The sequence below is a fragment of the Phaenicophaeus curvirostris genome, chromosome 22, assembly GCF_032191515.1.
Source record: "Phaenicophaeus curvirostris isolate KB17595 chromosome 22, BPBGC_Pcur_1.0, whole genome shotgun sequence".
Classification (NCBI taxonomy): domain Eukaryota; kingdom Metazoa; phylum Chordata; class Aves; order Cuculiformes; family Cuculidae; genus Phaenicophaeus; species Phaenicophaeus curvirostris.
Genome location: NC_091413.1, coordinates 2,420,217 through 2,439,383, shown reverse-complemented (window position 1 = coordinate 2,439,383; position 19,167 = coordinate 2,420,217). Strand labels below are relative to the sequence as shown.

The window sequence follows — 19,167 nt, the reverse complement described above, 5'->3', positions numbered from 1 at the left end:
GTCCAACCATTCCTGTGCACTTCGAAACCAGATCCCCGAGCAAAAATTTCCTGGAAGGAGGGTGTAGTAAGGTAGCTGTTGGTTTCTCTCCCAAGGAATAAGGGATAGGATGAGAGGAAATGGCCTCAAGTTGCACCAGGGGAAATTTAGATTGTATATCAGGGATAAACATCTTCACTGAAAGGGTTAACGGGCACTGGCAGAGCTGCCCCGGGGAGGTGGTGGAGTCCCCCTCCCTGGAGATACTTAAAAGACAGGCAGATGAAGTGCTCAGGGATCTGGTTTATTAGTGGACAGGTACAGTTGGACTCAATGATCGCAAAGGTCTCTTCCAACTAAACCATTCTATGACTGATTCCTTAACAGGAACCTACGTCATGAACAATGGAACTTCCACAGGCCCGGCTCACTACTGCCAACTTCCAACTCTGGTTTCTTATTCATCGTGTTTCAGTTACAACAATGCAGGCAAAAAAGTCACCAAGGCGCATACTTTGCACCCTGACCCACCTCATCCTCCTTCCACAGCCATTTTTAAGGGATTTTGTTCCACAGCAGTGTTTAGGGAGCCAGTTCACAACACAACTTAAAACATATCTGCAGGGTCTTTTAATAGCAATAGTGGTGTACAGCACATTTTAGTTACAACAACGCAGGGGAAAAAGTCACCAAGGTGCAAGCTTCACCCCCCAACCCACCACGTCCTCCTCCCGGAACCATCCTGAGGGGATTTTGTTCTATAGCAATATTCAGCAATCCAGTTCATTCCCCAACACAACTACCTGCTCAAAACACGTATCTGCAAACTCTTTTAATATCAACAGTGGTGTACAATGCGTTTCAGTTGTAACTGGCTCAGTTGTAACAGGTTTAGGGGCAGAACTTACAATGCAGGAAGAGAAATCACCAAGGTGCAAGCTTTGCCCCCCTGACGCACCCCATCCTCCTTCCAGAACCATCCTTAGGGGATCTTGTTCCACAGCAGTGGTCAGTGACCAGTTCACTTCACAATACAACTTCTAACATGTCTCTGCAGACTCTTTTAGTATCAATACTGGTGTACAATACGTGAAAATATCCCCTCCGGTTCTTTTCCGTCTCCCAGGGCAGCAAGGAAGCCTTCTTGCCTCCTTCTCTGGGCTAAGGCAGCAAGGGACTTGAATGTCTTCGGCTCATAAATAGCCAAATCAGCAATCATTTTCCTGTTCAGCTCCACCTGGGACTAAGCACAAGAAAAATCATTGATCAAGTACTTTAATTGTTAGGAACAACACTGCAAAGGTTACCAATTACCTGAGGTCTTAAGGAAAATTATGCTTTTTCTATACTGTACAATTCCGGGACTATTAGAAACCTGTCACACATAACTCCTTGCAGTGGATGTCTCCTTGAGCCACTGAGTAAAATTCATTTACTGAATCTCTCAAAGTCTTTCCAATAGAAACCAAGAACCGAAGGAAAATCTCTTCTTTCACCTTATTATTACGATCAGACCCCAGAGAAACAAGTTTTAATTTTACTGTCCCAGTAACAACAAATTAAAATCAACTTCCCAGCATGTTTAAGAACAAGGGACAACGACACCAACTCTCTATGTTGCCCACGATCAGCAAAACACAAAGAGTAGAGATCTCTTAGGGCTGCTTTTGCTAATCTGAGCTTTATGACCTTAAATTCTTGAAGTACAGGCACCTGTCCCTTAGTGCCCACAGTAGCAACAAGTGAAAAAGCATTTTCCAAGTCTTGTTTTTAATATGTGCAGTAAAAGTTTTGGGGACAGAACAAAGCATAGAGCAGCACGTTCACCAGGATAAAAGGGAATCATGCATATAAGGAAGAAAAACAGGTTTAGGGCAGAACTGAGTTCCTAAAGTAAAGTTCCCTTCATAAACAGAAGGCCTTTCATCACTAGAACTAGGAAGCCAGACAGAATTAGCAGAAGTTGAGTCTGCCAGAAGGAGCTTTACAATCCCATGCCCTGTGCTGTTATTCCCTGCTTAGGCTCCAGTCGGGAAGTCTCTACCATTATCGATCAAAGAGTGGCAAGCAGAGGCTGCAGCTTCAATTCCTTTTTAAAACAGCAACAAGCAACCCTTTGATATATTCTCTCAGACTATGTCTACTTGAAAGATTTCAGACTTCTAAGAAATTAATCTGCCTGGCTCTTCAGAAGAACTCTACTAGACAGCATCTCCAGTTTGCTGTTTCGAAGTAATGATTCTCAAGCACCATCCTTACCTTAACCAGATTGCTGATGAAAGCTGGGTATTTCAAACCATGTTCAAGACAAGCTGCTTCAATCCTAGTGATCCAGAGCTAAAAGTGTAAAAATTAACATATTGCATGAGAAAATACTTTAAAAGAAAACTTTTTGTCATGCTGACCTGCTCACATTTAGTAAAAATAACAATTTCAACCTACAGTCTTCTCTGTGCCACACAGATATGCATGAACTTCAGAAAGCAAGCTTTTTCAGACCGCAGAGGGACTACATTTACATTAAAGTCACATTTTTCACCCATTGGTAAAAGATTTTGAGAGACAACCACTCCTCCAGTAAGGAAAACAGCTGTTTCAGTTTATCTCTTCTCCCATTTTAATGGTTGCATCTAACATGTTGCTCCTTACCGCTCTGAGGAATCTCTTCTTCTCCCTTCTGGCCTTTGTAGACCTCACAAAAGCTCTCCGAACGCTTCGGACAGCCAGCTTATAGCAGCGGTTCTTCCTTCCACGGAAATGCTGGAATGAAAACAAGACATTCTCGTTCAGTTATCTTTAAGGCTCTCAAACGCTTTAGTAATATTAATTTACGCTCGTTTGCATTTCATAACCAGGATCACAAATACTTCACAAACATCAGCTATGCCTTCAGGTAGCACATAAAGAAAATATTTCCTTGTTTTACAGCATGGGAAACCTGAAGCTGAAAAGTTGGAGCAGGCTGAATAATTTCAGTCTAGCAGGAGGGAGCCAGCACCAGACAGACCTCATTCTAGGCTGTGATTCCAGGGGGAAGGCAACCAGGAAAATCATCTTCAGTGCTTTCAGCCAACCCCTGAACTCACGGGTCTATTCTTGTTCTTGCCCTACCTGCTCAGTTTTCATAGAATCAGAGAGTGGTTTGAGTTGGAAGGAACCTGAAAGCCCCTCCAGTTCCACCCCGTGCCCTGGGCAGGGACACCTCCCACTGGATCAGGGGCTCCAAGCCCCATCCAACCTGGCCTTGAACCCCTCCAGGGATGGGGCAGCTACAACTTCTCAGGCTCCCACCCTCACAGGAAAACATTTCTTTGTAAGTTCTCATCTCAACCTCACCTCTTCCAGCATTTTTTTGTCAATACAAACACAAGGATGGGACAGGAGCCTCTGATATGCCAAACACATTGCAGTTGCCCAAACAGAAAGCGGAATGAGTGAGGTTTACTGGAGCTGCCACTGACACCCATCCAGCCTGAAGCTGCAAGAAGTGCTGCACACTGGATAAATAACTGGTGCTGTGGGCAGCTGAGGCCCTGCAAGAGCAAGGTACTCTCACTTCAACACTTCCCATCTCTATACTACAGCAACACGTGCTGCCACCCAGGATGCCAGCAGCCTGCCCTCAAAAATGCTTCTTCCCAAGCCTGGGGTACAACAGCGCGAGCTTGAATTGAAACCATATTCCAACGCAGCCTTTTTCACCTTTCAAAATGCACTTGCAAGGCAAGGTTAAAATCTTTATTTTCCCAGCTCGTTTGCTCAATTTAAAAAGGCAGAGCAAGCCCACCAAAAGCAAGAACAAGCCCTTGAAGCCGGGACACGCCGAGAAGGGGATGCTCGAGGTTGGGACGTGCCACTCGGACCAGCTCCCCAGGAGGTCAGGGCTCTGTGGGATGAGCTGGGGCAGGGGCTGGGGATGCTGGGGCAGGAGAGTCTGGGGCAGGGGCTGGAGCTCCTGGAGATGGGACAGGAGCTGCTGGGGCAGGGGCTGCTGGGGCTCCTGGAGCTGGGGCTGCTGGGGCTGGGGCAGGAGGGGCTGGGGCAGGGGCTGGAGCTCCTGGAGCTGGGGCAGGAGAGTCTGGGGCTGGAGCTCCTGGAGCTGGGGCAGGGGCTGCTGGGGCTCCTGGAGCCGGGGCAGGAGGGGCTGGGGCCGAGGCAGGAGGGGCTGGAGCTCCTGGAGCCGGGGCAGGGGCTGCCGGAGCCGGGGCCGCTGCAGGCCACTCACCCGTGCATACTTGAGCACCTCCTGCTTCCTCCAGAAGCGGTCGGTGAGGCGGCTGCGGAGCCAGCACGCCGCGCTCAGCAAAACCATCGCGGCTGCCGCACTCCCTCCCTCCGTCCCTCCCTCCCTCCGCCTTCCGGGGCGGCCCCGGATCCCGCCTCCCTCCCCCCGCGGCCTCTGGATCCGAATCCCGGCCCCCCCCACCTCTGGATCCGAATCCCGGCCCCCCCCCCCGCCTCTGGATCCGGGTCCATCTCCTTCTCCTTTTGAGGGTTCCAGAACCTCCAGATGAGGTCTCACAAGAGAGGAACAGCGGGGCAGAATCCCCTTCTTCAGTTCCTCGCTCAGAGCTGTTTTTCCCAATAGGTCCCTGAGCAAAAAATGCCTGGAGGGAGGTTGTAGTGAGGCAGGTGTTGGTTTCTCTCCCAGGGAACAAGTCGTAGGATGAGAGGAAATGGCCTCAAGTTGCACTAGGGGGGATTTAGATTGTATATCAGGGATAAATCTCTTCACTGAAAGGGTTAAGGGGCACTGGCAGAGCTGCCCCGGGGAGGTGGTGGAGTCCCTATCCCTGGAGGGGTTTAAAAGATTGGTAGATCATAGAATAGTTTTTGAAAGGGGCCTTAAAGCCCATCCAGTTCCACCCTTTACCATGGGCAGGGACACCTCCCACTGGATCAGGGGCTCCCAGCCCCATCCAGCCTGGCCTGGAACCCCTCCAGGGATGGGGCAGCCACCCCTGCTCTGGGCAGCCTGGGCCAGGGCCTCCCCACCCTCACAGGGAAGAAATTCCTCCTCATGTTTAGTCTAACTCTGCCCCTCTCCAGTTTATGCCCATTGCCCCCAGTCCTGTCACTACATGATGAAATGTTTAGGGGTCTGGTTTAATAGTGGACAGATACAGCTGGCCCTGGTGATCTCAAAAATGTCTTTTCCAACCAAATGATTCTAGGATTCATTATCCAGCAGACCCTTGGGTGTGGATCAAAGTTGTCCAGTTCTGCACGTCACTACAGGAGCGTGGAATCAGAGTTGTTCGTGTTGGAAAAGATCTTTAAAATCATCAATGCCAACTCCACCACCAGACTGTGTCTGTAAGCACCACATCTCGATGTTGTTTAAACCTCTCCAGGGATGGAGAGTCCACTACTGCCCTGGGCAGATGGTGCCAGTGCTTCATCGCTGTTTCGGTAAAGAAATATTTCCTAATGTCCAATCTAAACCTCCTCTGGCACAACTTGAGGCCGTTCCCTTTTGTCCTATCACTTGTCACTTGGGAGAGGAGACTAGCACATGCAGTGCTCAAACTAACAATGCTAAGGAGTATGAAGATCAGTGTTTTCACTGCGTGGAAGAATTCCATCGCATGTCGTAGAGCATCCTTCTGTGTGCAAGCGATTGTGAAGGATAAAATGAAAATTTATGAACTGTAACAAACCACAAGATGGTGCTGTCATTATGGACAGTAGAAACATTACTTCTTGGCGATGAATTTATCTGTTTATCTTTAATCATTACCAGGTTCAGCGTCTCCAAGCAATGATGCTGCTGTTAAAAATTGCTCCATAACTTGCAGTACCATCAAGACATTTTTCCCACTTAGGGGCATGTGCTCATTAAGGATGTGAAATTACACACAATTAGAGGCTTGAGGAATCTTTCTTACTCTTGCTGGGGTTTGTCTGACATGAAGTTCACTTGGTGATTAGAAGAATCATTAGAATGTGTGGTTTCTTCCAAAGGAAGATAGAATTTAAAGAACACAATTTTCAACCCTCCTACAGATTAAAAATGCATTTTTATTATAACGAAAGAACTTGAGAAACTGGGTTTTGCAAGTCTTTTTAGAATTTATGGCACTTCTTTGACTGCTTAAGCAGCTTTGGTTTGTACAGATGGTATTTACAAAGGAATAAGATTGACACAAGGACAATAATTTAGGTGATGGTCTGTACTCTATCAGAACAGGTACTTATCCAAGCTCCTGGGGTGTTTGTCAGAGCCATTGCTGGCTCCTACAGGTCTGTCTGAGTCCTTTGATAAACCTTTTTAGCTTTAATTCTGCTGTGATATTGCTACGGCTGGTCAGCAAATTAAGACAGATAAAGATACCAAAACACACAACAACAGCCAGGGGATGGACTCCCAAAACATGCAATATTTAACAAGAGCATTTAATGAAGGCAAGCTACCACTTATCTGTATTATAAAATCACTTTAGCATTTTCTGAACCTCATTTTTCTGAGAGAAATAGCATCAAGTAGCACATAGGACTCCTGGCTTCTTTCCCTACCTTCTCCCAAGACCTGTGCTACCTGTTTCTTCTAGAGTTAAGGAAGTTTTCTCCCCACTATGATAATGCATCTATGGATGCCTCTAAAAGGCTGCATAAATAGGTAGCTATCACTGGAATTATTAAATAATATTCAACATATGAGGCAGATGAAATAATTGATAATTGCTGTGCCTTCCCTGCAAGGATATCAGCATGTTCTGCAAACAACAACAGTGACGACTGCAGAGAACAAAGGATTTGAGAGACAAATAGTTATTATCAATTTCTCTAAGGTTTTTTAATCTAGAGAGAAATTGCAGCAAATGAATCAGAGGCAGAATAATTACAGTTGAAAAGGGACCATCTTGACCTGGGAGCGTATGGTTTGAGGGTGGCTCTTGGGTGCTGTGTGCTGAATCACTTCAGAAGGAGACAGATGTAAAGGATTGGCTAGCACAGAGAGCAGCTTCACAATCTAGTCTGTAAACAGCAGCGTTGCAAAGCTCCGAGAGCCAGCTGGGAAGGGAAGACACTCCTTGTATTTGAGTGCCTGTGACTGCAGGCAGCTGAGAGCACTGAAACCACGCTCTGCTCCAGTGTTTACTTCCAGCTTTGCAAGGTGTGAGCAAGGACTCCAGCAAGGCAGAGAGTGGAGCAACAGCTGCTCTTCATTGTTTTCCCCACTCACTTCATTTGGATGAGAGTGGAGCAGGAATATTTACCTGAGGACAGGGTGAAGAGTGTGGAAACGTGATTTGAAGTCAAGGAAAAGTGCCTAAGCCTGATATTCTTAGCAAACAGCAGTGCTTAAAGGTGGAGGAGGATACTAAAGCTCTCTGGAACTGAGCAGCCCATCAAAGCTGAGGCAGCCACTGTTTGGGACCTTTTGGCATCGTAATCCTAGGAAGAGCAACAACAAAATCACAAGTTCTATGGACTCAAAGGCAAAATAATAACTGTTGTCAAACTTCCAGCAGCCACATCTGCTTTGAAACTGAGGTTGGGACACTGCTGGGAGGCATTTTGAAAGGAAACAACCCGTGCTGGCCAGGCCCTGGGAAACAGGTGGCCAAAAGAGGGCTTTCCTTCCTTGCCCCATTATGATCTCTAATTAAACATTCTTGTTTGTGTGTGGAAGAGGCAGGAAAAACCTCTGCAAATTACAGGTCTATTGGCAGGAGCAAAGAAACCATTTTGGATAAGAGCGTAAATTGATTAGCAACCTTCTAGAAGAATGTCTGCCCAGGACACTGAGGATTTTGGAGCAGAAAACCTCTCGGAGAAGTCTCGGATGATTCCTAGCCTCCCACCATATGACATGGATGACCAGCTCCTTCCCAGGGAGCCACGGAGCACCTGGTGCTGCTTGGCGTGGACCCTGGTGGTGCTCATGATGAACGCCTTGGTCTTTCTCATTAATTTGCTCCTGTTGTTTGTCATCTTCACCGTTGTGCTGCTTCCTACCATTGTGGTGGTTTACTTTGGCTTCCAGTGCCACTCTCAGGTAAGCAAACCTCGCTCCATTTAGCATCTAACAGCCACCCCTACGGCAGGACCATCCACAAGAGGTTAGTTTAGCCCAGTGTACAGGCAAGGCCAGACTCCTCGAGCTTTGGCTTTGTTTTCACAAGGTGTGTGTATCTGTACAGAGATTTTTCAGGGGGGTGTAGGCTGGGCTGACAAGAACAGGTTGACAGCGGCTTGTGCTGGAGTGCTGTCTCTTGGCTATAAAAGGGAGCAAGCTCTCTGCTTGGTGACACAGCAAGGCTGGCATGTGCATGAGTCTTTGTGGTTTCTGGAGTAATTGACTTCAAGTAGTTGGCTGGCCCCTGTACGTTGTGTCAGGAGGCTGGACAGAAAGGCTCTCGGAGAGGCAGAAAGGTCACAGGAGCTGCCCAGCTCCTCGCAGACTGCGTGGGACCCCTCGTCCTGATCCCCTGGACACTGTGGTTTTCTGTGCCTGTTTAAGTGTAAAGTGATTAGAGAGAAATCTACAGCATTTCACAATGAGCTCCCACGAGGTGCCAGTCTTGCGGGCACATCTGAATGCCGGCAGGAATGAACCAGATGCATTTTTACCCCTCCCTTCAGAAAAAGCTGTTCTGTTTACCTTGCAGGCAGGAACTCTTGGTCCAGCTCAATGACTTCTCTTAAATTCCAAGAGCTCTTTTACTTCCTACTTTGTGGGGAGAAAAAAATGGCATCAGATATTCTTCCCTCACTGAGCAGTCCCTCTTTTCCATAGCCTGTAGCTGTGTTTATGTGTCTTTCTCTGCTCCTGAGTCAGGTCACTGGGATGGCTGTGGAAACCAATGCTGACCTTTGGGCTTCTGCCCTGCAAGCTGTTCATCTGAAATAGGTAACGCTGAGGGTTATTAACTCTCCTGTAGGGAGAATTGGCTCGAAATACAGATGCTGTTGGTCTCCCTATTCCACAGAATCGGAAATAAAGGGAGTAGGATTTGAATCTTCTCAAACTGCTGCATTTACCTGAGAAATATTGAAAGAAGAAAGTTTTCTCCCTTCTTTTGAATGAAATCTCTGCATCTTAGCTAGTCACCCAAGTCCTCGGGGCTTCTGTCTGGGTGACCATGGTGGGAAAGGATCTAGCCACACGGCAGCAGTCAGCCTTGCCCAGTTAAACCCAGTAAGGCTGTGCTGAATTCTGTGGAGCATGGGTAGAGGTGTGAAGGTCTCGCTCTGCAGCGAAAGAGGAGACATTCTCTCTGCCTGGTGGGAACATAAAATCACGTTTCCCAGAGGTGTTGTCTGTTACCCCACTCTGGGCGAACGGCCTCTTTGGCAGCACTTTTAGTGCCTGGTGATGTTTCTCTTGAGGAGCTGTGTGTGTGTGGTAAAGGTTCTCGTTCTGGAGGTGCATTTCAGTCGCTCTCTTGAGTCCTCTAAATCCTGGGGCACAACAGCATGCTAAATCTGATGCTTGGCTGCAAGCGTTTATAGCTTTGCCTGGTGGATGTGCTGTAATTTCCCAATAAAGCCATCGCATTGTGTTATTCAGCTGACATCCCAGCCACACAAGTTCTCACCCCACACCTCCCTGTCTCAAAGCTCCCTGACAAAGGGACTGTGCTGTTATTGTTTTCCCAGATGTATTTGCTGGGTCTGAGAAGTTTGGCTTTGGTTATTATTGCCCTGGAATTATGGCAACTCATAGCTGCTGTTATTGCAAAGCTTTTCCTGGTCCTGCAAACCAATGAGCAAGGAGACATCTATCACTGAAATTGCTTTGTACAACAGGGCAGACACGAGAGCTGCTGCAGGTTGAAGTGAAGCATAATTCATGGAGAAATCACGTACCTCTGGGCCGGATAATTCCCACCGTGGCTGTGACACCTTCTGGAAATGTCCCACTATGGGATGCAAATGTGTGTGATGCCCAACAGGGCAAATTGGGAGGCTCTGGAGGGCAAAAGGGGCTCAGAGGGGTCCTGAACTACCTGAATAGTCATGCAACCCTTCACTGTGGGTTGCAACGCTTTCCTTTCACAGTTCATGGCTGTTGGGATTTTTGCAATCAAAAGGACAGGTGTGTAGAATGGCTTTTCTTTTAGTGAAGATTAAATCTTCGCAAGAAATAATCAACTCTCTTTGGGAGAAACTGCAGTGTGGGCCATTGTCTTGGTAAAACAGCTGCTCTGTCTCCACAGATGCAGTGTGGGTGCAGATTCTGTAAGACATGAGGCTTTTTAGGGTAGATTTAAGTTGGAACTGGAGGATCTTTTAGGTCCCTCCTACCCAAACCATTCTATAATTCTATGATATTGTCTGTAAAGCCCTTAAATCAATGTTTCCTATGATTTGAAACTAGTCCTTGAAAGACATAATGTGGATTTCGAATTGGACCCAAAGTGGGAAAAAGGCTGAGGACTGCCTCCTGGAATTACTTCACTTGGCTCGACCCTCACCTTGGAAAACCTCAGGTTCTCTTTGTGCTCACAGTGTTCGCCAGCTGAAAGCTTTGAGGAGATGCAAAAGTTTTTTGAGTACAACCAAGTACCTCAGAACTGAAAGCAACTGCGTTGCTGTTAGCTACAGAGAGTCTTTTAGGACAGGCTTTAATAGACATAGAGAGGGATTGCAGCAGTACGGCTTGACGAGAGCAGCCCTTTGTGTTTGCCCTACTGCTTTTCAATGCCTTCCTAGTGGCAGAGCCTGATTTCTGCAGTGCAGATCCATTAGATGGATATTTTTTAGCATGATGGGTTGTGTTGCTTGTACTGCTGAGAGCATACGGATAAAGGAAAAGAAGCTAAGGGACGTGAGGTTTGCCTGTAGCATTTGCTAATGCAGAACAGCCGAGTGCTTGACTCAAATCTCCTGCTGCCAGGATGAAAGGAGGGCTTTAAACACCACTCAGCAAGAAGCAGTTAGTTGGGCTGGATGCTTTTCACCCTGGGGTGAATGGGTTTTCCAGAGATGCTAGGAGGTAGAAATGAGTACAGGGTGCACACAGAGGACAGAACACGAAGGGGTCTGATCCAGGGCAGGAGTCTGGAGAGTCCCCAACCAGCAGGTAGCCATGCAGTGACCAACCTCTGTGACAAAGAATCTAATATCTTGCTGTATTTTATTTACTTTGTTATATTTTCCAATGTGTTTTGCCACCCACGTCAATGTAGCAGCAGGAGGCCTTTTTATTTGGTTTCTGCCTACCAAATGCTAAGCTGTGCTTTTCTGATGACTTCATAAAGACCGATGCTTCCTTCTTCAGGACTGGTGTGCAGTGTCTTGTCTCACAGCAGTGCTGGAATAATTGAAAGCCCGATTAAAATGTGTTGCCAGTCACATAGTGTAGCCTGAAGATTGCTGAGCTCAGCTCAGAGAGGGGGAAAAGGTGTGTCTTTCTGTGAAAGCACTAGAAACTCAAGGGTAATTGGTCACCACTCACGTCCACCACCACGTTTGTGACAAGCTCTGTCTTGCTCTTCCCACAGGTGCTGCACTCGTCTGCCCGCTACTGCAAAAGCATCTTGGATGACAACAGCTCTTCTGCCCTCATTATCCTCGGCTTCATCATCATGTCCCCTCTCATCGTGGTGGCCATGGTGACCTACTGCAGCCTGGCGAGGCGTCTCCGGCTCTTCATGTGCTTCCAGCCGTACAGCAGGGCTGTGTACAAGGGGGTGAAGTGGCGCTGGTACGAGGAGGGAGGCCTTTGCGGCTGTGCCAAGGGGTGGAACGCTCAAGTCAAGGCTTGGGTATGAATTGGCAGCACCAGGGCCCCTGCCCTAGGCAGCTCCCTCTTCTCCTGGCCATTCCTCACCCACCATCACCTCCCAGAATCATCATCCTGAGGCCTCTGCAGATGAAGGCTGTGTGGTACCTGGATGTGAGAGGAAGGGAAAGCTGTTAATGAGCCATCTCCTATACCTTTCTCTGTAAGTGGGTAGGATTCTGCTCACCGTGAGGGAAATATGGAAGACACAAGTCCTTGATGGTAAAGACAATATTCAGCCCTGAGAAGAACAGGGACTCCTTCCTGTAAGAACACAGCACTGTCTCCGGTCTTGACAGCATGTTCCACCTCGCATGGGACGCAGAGGACGTGTATAGAGTGAAACAGTGGTGGGAGTGGCTGCTGACTTTGCTCTGTGCCTCTGAGAGCTCTTTGGAAAATGCAGCCCTTGGTGAAGCATCCAGCCAAGAGGAAGCAGCTGTGACTTTCCAAAGTGTGGGACGAATGATGTTTCTGATCTCTTGCAAAGGTGTCTGCAGGTCGCTGCCTCTGTAATGTTTGGGATCCACCACTTTCCTACACATCAGATATTCTTCCCTCACTGAGCAGTCCCTCTTTTCCGTAGTCTATAGCCGTGCTTATGCTCCTTTCTCTGCTCCTGAGTCAGGTCACTGGGATGGCTGTGGAAACCAGTGCTGGCCTTTGGGTTTCTGCCCTGCAAGCTGTTCATCTGAAATAGGTAACGCTGAGAGTTATTAACCAGTAAACAGCTCCTTGTCCTTTCTGCTGTGGTCAGGTGGTTTTGTCTGGGGCTACATCTGGCTGGGGATTCAGGCTGGATTTAGGATTCCTGGCAGGAGGAGCTGAAGACTCGTGGTGGCTGCTGAGCACTACAAGTTCTCCCAGGTCTCGGCTAAGAACTTATGCCTGCAAAGGGCAGCATGTAATGCTTTATTTTCTGAGGGTCACAGATATTGAGGTTTAGGGTTAGCGCTGCAGTTTGAGAGAGGAGAACTGGAAAGCATCAAACTGACTGCTGGATACTATGAATCTTTCTGTGCTCCAATAAGGCTGGCTATCTGGAGGACCTTGGAGCTGTTTCAGCACTGGCACCGTGTTGTATTCTCTGTGTGAAACCAGAACTGAATGGGCCACGGAGACTGAAAATAAAAGTAAGGCAGCAAAACAGTGTCCGGGGAGCTTGCTGTGCTGAATGGGGTCTGTAATGCCCAGGGGGATGTGCGGGGCAACTGTTCCTGGGAGAGGGGCTGCGTGTCTGAAACCTGCTGAGGGAAAGCCCAGCCTGAATTTCCTCCTGTGCTTCTGCAGAACTCCCCCAGGGCCTGAACTGATGCTTAGCCAGGTCACCTGGATCCCACTCTTGATTTCGGTGATCTCTGAAGTGATACCGCAGACTCCTCTGTCACATGGCACGACATAAATTACAACTGAGTGAAAAGTACAGTGTATGTGAGAAGGGTTAGGCTCGATCTTAAAAGTCTTTTCTGGCCTGAATGATCCTGTGATTCTGTACAGCAGGTAGGGAAAAGCTTGATGCATGATTCTGTCCTTTGGATTCACTGTGGGTGTCTGTAGTCTTCAGTTAGTGGGGTCTGTGTGCTACCGATCACTGTGAGCTCTGTGTTCCCCCTGGCTCTTGCTCCCCTGCCTCTCAAATATAACCATGTTATGGTGATGTATGAATAAAGATCATGCCATAGCTCCACCGAGGGAGTTTCTGTTCTGTCTCCAAGCACTGGCTGCATCAGAAACAGCCGCATGGTGCCCATTGTCCCACAGTATGTGTCACTGTAAATTAAAATGTAATTTCTGCTTGCTTTGAGGATTGATTTTTTTCAGTCTACATAGCCCTCAGAGCCATAGTTCCTCTCAGAGAAACAACCAGTGGTGGCTATGGGTGAAAGAGAACGGAAGTGCCAGGAAACACCTCGTTTTTGGACAGAGGGACACTCAGTCCTGCCACCAACCCAGACAAGAACAACACGGGGGCAGCTGGAGGTAAGCATGGCACTATTGCTTGACTCTTCTTTTGAGACACAAGAGCTGTTGTCTCGATGTATTGCTGGCTTTCCTGTGTCCTGCAGCTCACCTGCCAGGTGTGCCCCCATCTGCCAGGGCCCCCCTTCTGCTGTCATCACCTGCCCGGGGGACGGGAGTGGGTTTGTTCCGAGTGATGCTTTTCCAGCCAGCGGGTTGTAGTGCATTTGCATCTGTACAGTGACAAAATCTTGGGGGAGAGCTGTGTTCTCCCTTTGTGTGCTTGCAGATGTGCTTGGAATGTAGTGGGAAAGACACACGCAGGAGGGAAAAATTTGGAGAAGGCATCAGCAAGCTGTTCTGGATCCCCAGGGCTCATAAAGCAGCCTGCCTTCAACTCATTCCTTTATTAAAGAGCCAACTTAGAGCCAGGAGCAGATCATCATCCCATGTTATGCCTCAGAAGTGAAACATCCACTTTAAAAAAAGAAAAAGGGAATTGGAATTGCTCACACTGCTGATGTGTTCATTGCAATTCTTCCCTTTCGGTGTGGCCTGTTTCCTCCTCACACCTCTGCTGTCAGTCTCTGTCTCGTTTTGGAGAGTTAAAAGGAGAGAAATAACCTGACAGGACTGAGGGAAAAACAGCAGAAAGTTCTGTTTCATGAAAAGGAGATATCGTGCTACAGGATAAAAAAAATAAGTTTGCCGGAAGGCAATATTTGCTGAGGGAGCACAGATGTTTGATAGGAGCTGCTGTTCCTGTCGCTCACCTGTCACTGAATCCAACTGCTTTTACAAGGAAAGGATTCCTAAAGCTGCCTGTGGTGCAAGTATCGCAGTGCTGCCTCTGCAGAAGAAATTGGGAGTTGTTAGGAAGGCCATTGCCCATAAGACTTGGTATTTTACTTTACAGAGAGTTTTAATAAACAAAAGGGAAATGAATCTACCTGGAAGCATGCAGAGCAGACCTCGTGTCGGAGAGTTCAGGCTGTACCTCAAGGGTGTCTCAGTCTGGCAGAGAGCTCAGTGATGCATCGCAAGCGCTGCTGAAGCTCTGATGTGGAACTAGTTTGATCCTAAATTTCCTGTAAAGAGTACAGAGCCATCCTTAATCTCCTCGGCCTTGGATCAAGGCCTGAGGGCAGCTGTGCCAGGCTCCTTTCCTCAGGGCTCGTGTGCCAGGCAGGGACTGCGCCCACAGATGTTGGGGGGGAAGCGATGCCTCCCTCTTCAAAATCTCAGTCAGAGCTTTGTTCTGTGAGCTCGCAGCCCAGGGCAGAGTCCAGAGCACAGCCCTGCTTGGCGAGAAGGAGGACAGAAAGACATGGGCCTCGGCATCGCTGTGGATAAATGTTTATGGAAACATTATATACAGATTACGTATGGATTTAATATGACACTAGCAGGTTTCCACAAGTGCAAGGGGAGGAGCTGCTCTCACTGTACAGGCTTACCAAGGAATGTCTCCCATCTCTACTGTGTGCAAGAGCCAGGGATGAATAAGCCCAGGCACTCCTGAAATAAAAGAACAAGCTCTTCCCTCTCACAAGCACGGATCTGCCCTAGCATTACTGAAATGAGTGGAGACACTCCACATTCGCAGTGGGGTAGATGAGAGCATGCTTCGGCCCAAGGGAATGCAAAACCTGTACAAAAGACAGGGAAATTCTAGGCCAGTGGAAACCAGGAGCTGAATAACCAGTTCCCTGCCTCCCTGCTTTTGCCAGCTGAAGCCTCCGAGTCCAGCAGGAATTGTAGCTGAAATATTTGAGCCATTTCCCAGTGCTTTCAGCTGGGTATTGGTGCTCTGATGCCTCCGGTTATTGGAGCCCTCAGCTGGGGGCAGCACAAATAAGAACCATCTGTCAAGCTGAACTGAAATCAGAATCTTCTTTCAGAGCCAAGGACAGCATAGCCTTTATTGGAAGGATGCTAGATTTCTCCTTTGAGGGAGGCTAAAGGAAAGGAAGCTGGGACCTGCTGCACGTACCACGAGATGAAGTTGCATGCAGCCTGTGTCAGGTCCAAGGGCAAAGCTCCGGCTGCCTGACCGCGTCGGACTGAACACTGAGCATCCTGCCTGCTCCCAAGGAGGCTCTCTCACTGCTGGGAGGGATGCAGGCAGCAAGCCTGGGTGTGAGATTGATCCCATTTATAGCCCCGAAGTGAAGAGAAGGGACTGGGGCTCTGGGTTTCTCATTAGGGTAGTTCCTCCACTGCCCTGGCACAGCAAGGTGGGTTAAAAGGGATGGAATTCAACGCAAATGGAGTGGTTCTGGTTCTTCCTAAGAGTAGGAATTAATAAATGTTTTGCTGTGAGGATGGGGAGGCCCTGGCAGGGGTGGCTGCCCCATCCCTGGAGGGGTTCAAGGCCAGGTTGGATGGGGCTTGGAGCCCCTGATCCAGTGGGAGGTGTCCCTGCCCATGGCAGGGGTGGAACTGGATGGGCTTTGAGGTCCCTTCCAACCCAAAATGTTCTATGAGTCTATGGAAGTGCTCGCAGGAGATCGGCTGCCGCTCTTGATCCACCACAGGCAGCTGAATACTCCGTGTTTCCTGTGAATAACTCTCTAGGCTCATTTGGCAGGGATTTGCACGGTAATGCAATTCCAATGACATATATGCTGGACAATTTCTTTTGCTCCCTCTATTTGTGCTGCTAACTGCTTAATTATAACTTGAATGTCTTGGGGGAAATTTCCATTGTCCTCCTTCACCCACCCCCCCCGCCTTGCGAGCTGCAATAACTCGTTGCTGATGATTGCTTCCAGCTCTGCTTGAAAATTTGGTTAGAATGAATGGAAGCGATTGAAGAAGAATAATCAGGGAGCGTGTGCCAAGGGCTCCTTCGCTCAGCCAGCTCCTCTTCCCAGAGCAGGAGAGCATGCAGAGTGGTCACAGAGTGCAGCTCTATCCTGGGAATCCTGCCCTGGGACACGGCCGGGGCACTAACTGGTGTGCGAACGACAGGGATGAAGGTGAGAACCTGAGTTTGGGGCACCCCAGTGCCTCCACCTGTATGGAACTGGTCTGTGGGAACTCAAGGGCAGGCTGTGACTTGCAGCTGGGGTGTAGGATAACACATATATCACCCTAATCGTTGTTTAGTCTCGTGTGCTGAGCGAGCAGGACCTCTGCGTTCAGATAACATGAGCCTGGGATAGACTCGGAACATGCTTGAGATTCCTGCGCCGCTGTGGGAAAGATCAAAGCTCGCTGGAAAGCTGCGCCCGCGTGGATCCTCGCGATGCAGGTGGAACAGCCAGTGCTGTAACTCTCTCCTAGCAAGGACCGAGCTCCACCGTGCCTCTGGGGGCTGCTTTGGAGATCCCCCCGTTCACAAGGGACTCTAAATAAATTTACTATGTGCATTTCATCCCTGAATTGTTTCTGCATCTGCCTGGGTCAGCTCACACAAATCCCTCTGCAGGAATTTCCCTGGTCTCCCCACACCTTCAGATGTTCTGAATAGGAGGAGGGAACAGAGAAGCTCGATGTTTTCAAGTGCACTGTGGCTCTTAGAACACTAACGCCACTATGAAACCATCTGTGAAGCATGCGTTGCCCAAGGGCTTGTTGTCTAAGAGCTGCAGAAAAACATGAAAATAAATAAGTTTTATATAAAAAGAAATCAATAGTACCACAAAGAAGCCTGGAAGGGTGCATCTGCTGGATATTGCAGAGAGTACTGCCCTTCCAGTCACCCAGACTCATCTCTGTTCAGGGGTTTGCACATTAAAAACACAAACTAGGAAAGAAGTATGGTTGGACCCAATGATCCAGTGGGTCTCTTCCAACCTGATGATTCTATGATTCTAAGTAGAAAAAAAGAGGCTTTTGGAGTCTGTGGTGCCCAGAAATCAAGTTTTCACTTTAAAAGTGACAGAGTAGAGAAAGAGAAGTACCCAGGGATCGCTAACATAGATGCGTTTCTGAAAAACAAACGTTTTCTTCAAGGAGTTAAGTGGAAGCAAATATTACCCCAAGTAATTCCATGCCCTTGTTTCCATCCTTGAGGAGCAGTGTTGGTCCCCAGGCTCCCAGGGCCAGCCAGGCTGCATGCAGACAATGCCAAGGAATCTGGAGGCTCTGCTGTGTTCTAGGATGTTGCCTGGCACCTCCTCACACTAGAAGCTGTCACCTGTTTGAGTCATAGAACCATAGACTCGTGGAATAGTTTGGGTTGGAAGGGACCTCAAAGCCCATCCAGTTCCACCCCCTGTGATGGGCAGGGGCACCTCCCACTGCATCGGGGGCTCCGAGCCTCATCCAGCCGGAGATGCTGAGGGGAGCAATCACTCTGCCAAGCTGTGGCAGCCAGATTCCTAGGGGCTGCCATCACCCCATGGGGAAAAGCAATGCAGAGGCAGGCTGGGCGATGCTCCTGGGCTGTGTGTCTGCAGCCCAAGTGAAGGATCTGCACCCTATTTTCTCCATGGGAAAAATAGTGACGTTTGTTGGACCAACAAAAGAGCCGCTTTTCCTAAGAAGAGCCGTGAGTTGTCCACAACGGATGCCCAGCACGGCGAGGGTTGTTACTGCTGTCGCAGCTTGCTTTGCATTTACCCTCTCTGCCAGTACATGAGGTCATGGAAACGTTGGCAGGGGATCGTAGAATCATAGAATCACCAGGTTGGAAGAGACCCACCGGATCATCGAGTCCAACCATTCCCATCAATCACTAACCCATGTCCCTCAGCACCTCGTCCACCCGTCCCTTAAACCCCTCCAGGGAAGGGGACTCAACCCCCTCCCTGGGCAGCCTCGGACAGGGACCAATGACCCTTTCTGTGAAGAATTTTTTCCTAATGTCCTAATTTCCTAATTTTTTCCTAATGGGATGCAGGCAAGCGGGACAGCCTGCGAGGTGCCGGGACCAGACCGTGCTGTGGGTGGGAGCGTTTGAACGCCAGAAGCGATTCCATCCCAGTTTCCTAAGGCAGCTCCTCCCTAGCCACACGGCAGGAATGACTGAGTGGCCAGGAGCGTGGTGGGGAGGACACGCAGCACCTACACCGGACACACCAAACGAAGTGCGATCTAAAGCTCTGCTCCAGGAATGCTGCGTTGCTGGCAGCGCTGCCCAGGGGACCTGTCCTTGGATTCCTTCCCTAAACCCAGGCATAACGACTCCTCTTCCCTGAGCCAACTGCAAGGAGGAGCAAAAGGATATTTACTCAGGACGTTCCCTGCACTTGGTGAGATGGCTGAGAGCTGCTGGAAGAGTCGCTGGCCCTTAAAGAGCATCATCTCAGGGAGGGGGTTGAGTCCCCTTCCCTGGAGGTGTTTAAGGGACGGGTGGACGAGGTGCTGAGGGACATGGGTTAGTGATTGATGGGAATGGTTGGACTCGATGATCCAGTGGGTCTCTTCCAACCTGGTTATTCTATGATTCTATGATTCTCCCTTTGAGCTGCCTGGTTTGCTGTGCCAGCTGGTGATGCCTGCAGCTGGGCGGCACGCGTGGGACAAAGGTGCTGGCTCTGCCTGAG

The 19,167-nt window shown here is 48.9% G+C and overlaps 2 protein-coding genes across 2 annotated transcripts; one reads left to right on the top strand and one right to left on the bottom strand.

Moving 5' to 3' along the window:
- Window positions 1–586: 586 nt before the first annotated feature.
- On the bottom strand, window positions 587–4,319 carry MRPL20 (mitochondrial ribosomal protein L20). The gene is made up of 4 exons (XM_069874814.1): window positions 4,205–4,319; window positions 2,629–2,739; window positions 2,239–2,316; window positions 587–1,222 (listed from the first exon to the last, which is right to left on the bottom strand). The coding sequence occupies exons 1-4, from the start codon at window positions 4,289–4,291 to the stop codon at window positions 1,049–1,051; spliced, it is 450 nt and encodes a 149-aa protein (XP_069730915.1). The 5' UTR covers window positions 4,292–4,319; the 3' UTR covers window positions 587–1,048.
- A 2,273-nt stretch (window positions 4,320–6,592) lies between these two features.
- Window positions 6,593–13,400, top strand: TMEM88B (transmembrane protein 88B). Its single transcript, XM_069874622.1, has 2 exons — window positions 6,593–7,981; window positions 11,433–13,400. The coding sequence occupies exons 1-2, from the start codon at window positions 7,712–7,714 to the stop codon at window positions 11,700–11,702; spliced, it is 540 nt and encodes a 179-aa protein (XP_069730723.1). The 5' UTR covers window positions 6,593–7,711; the 3' UTR covers window positions 11,703–13,400.
- The last annotated feature ends 5,767 nt before the right edge of the window (window positions 13,401–19,167 follow it).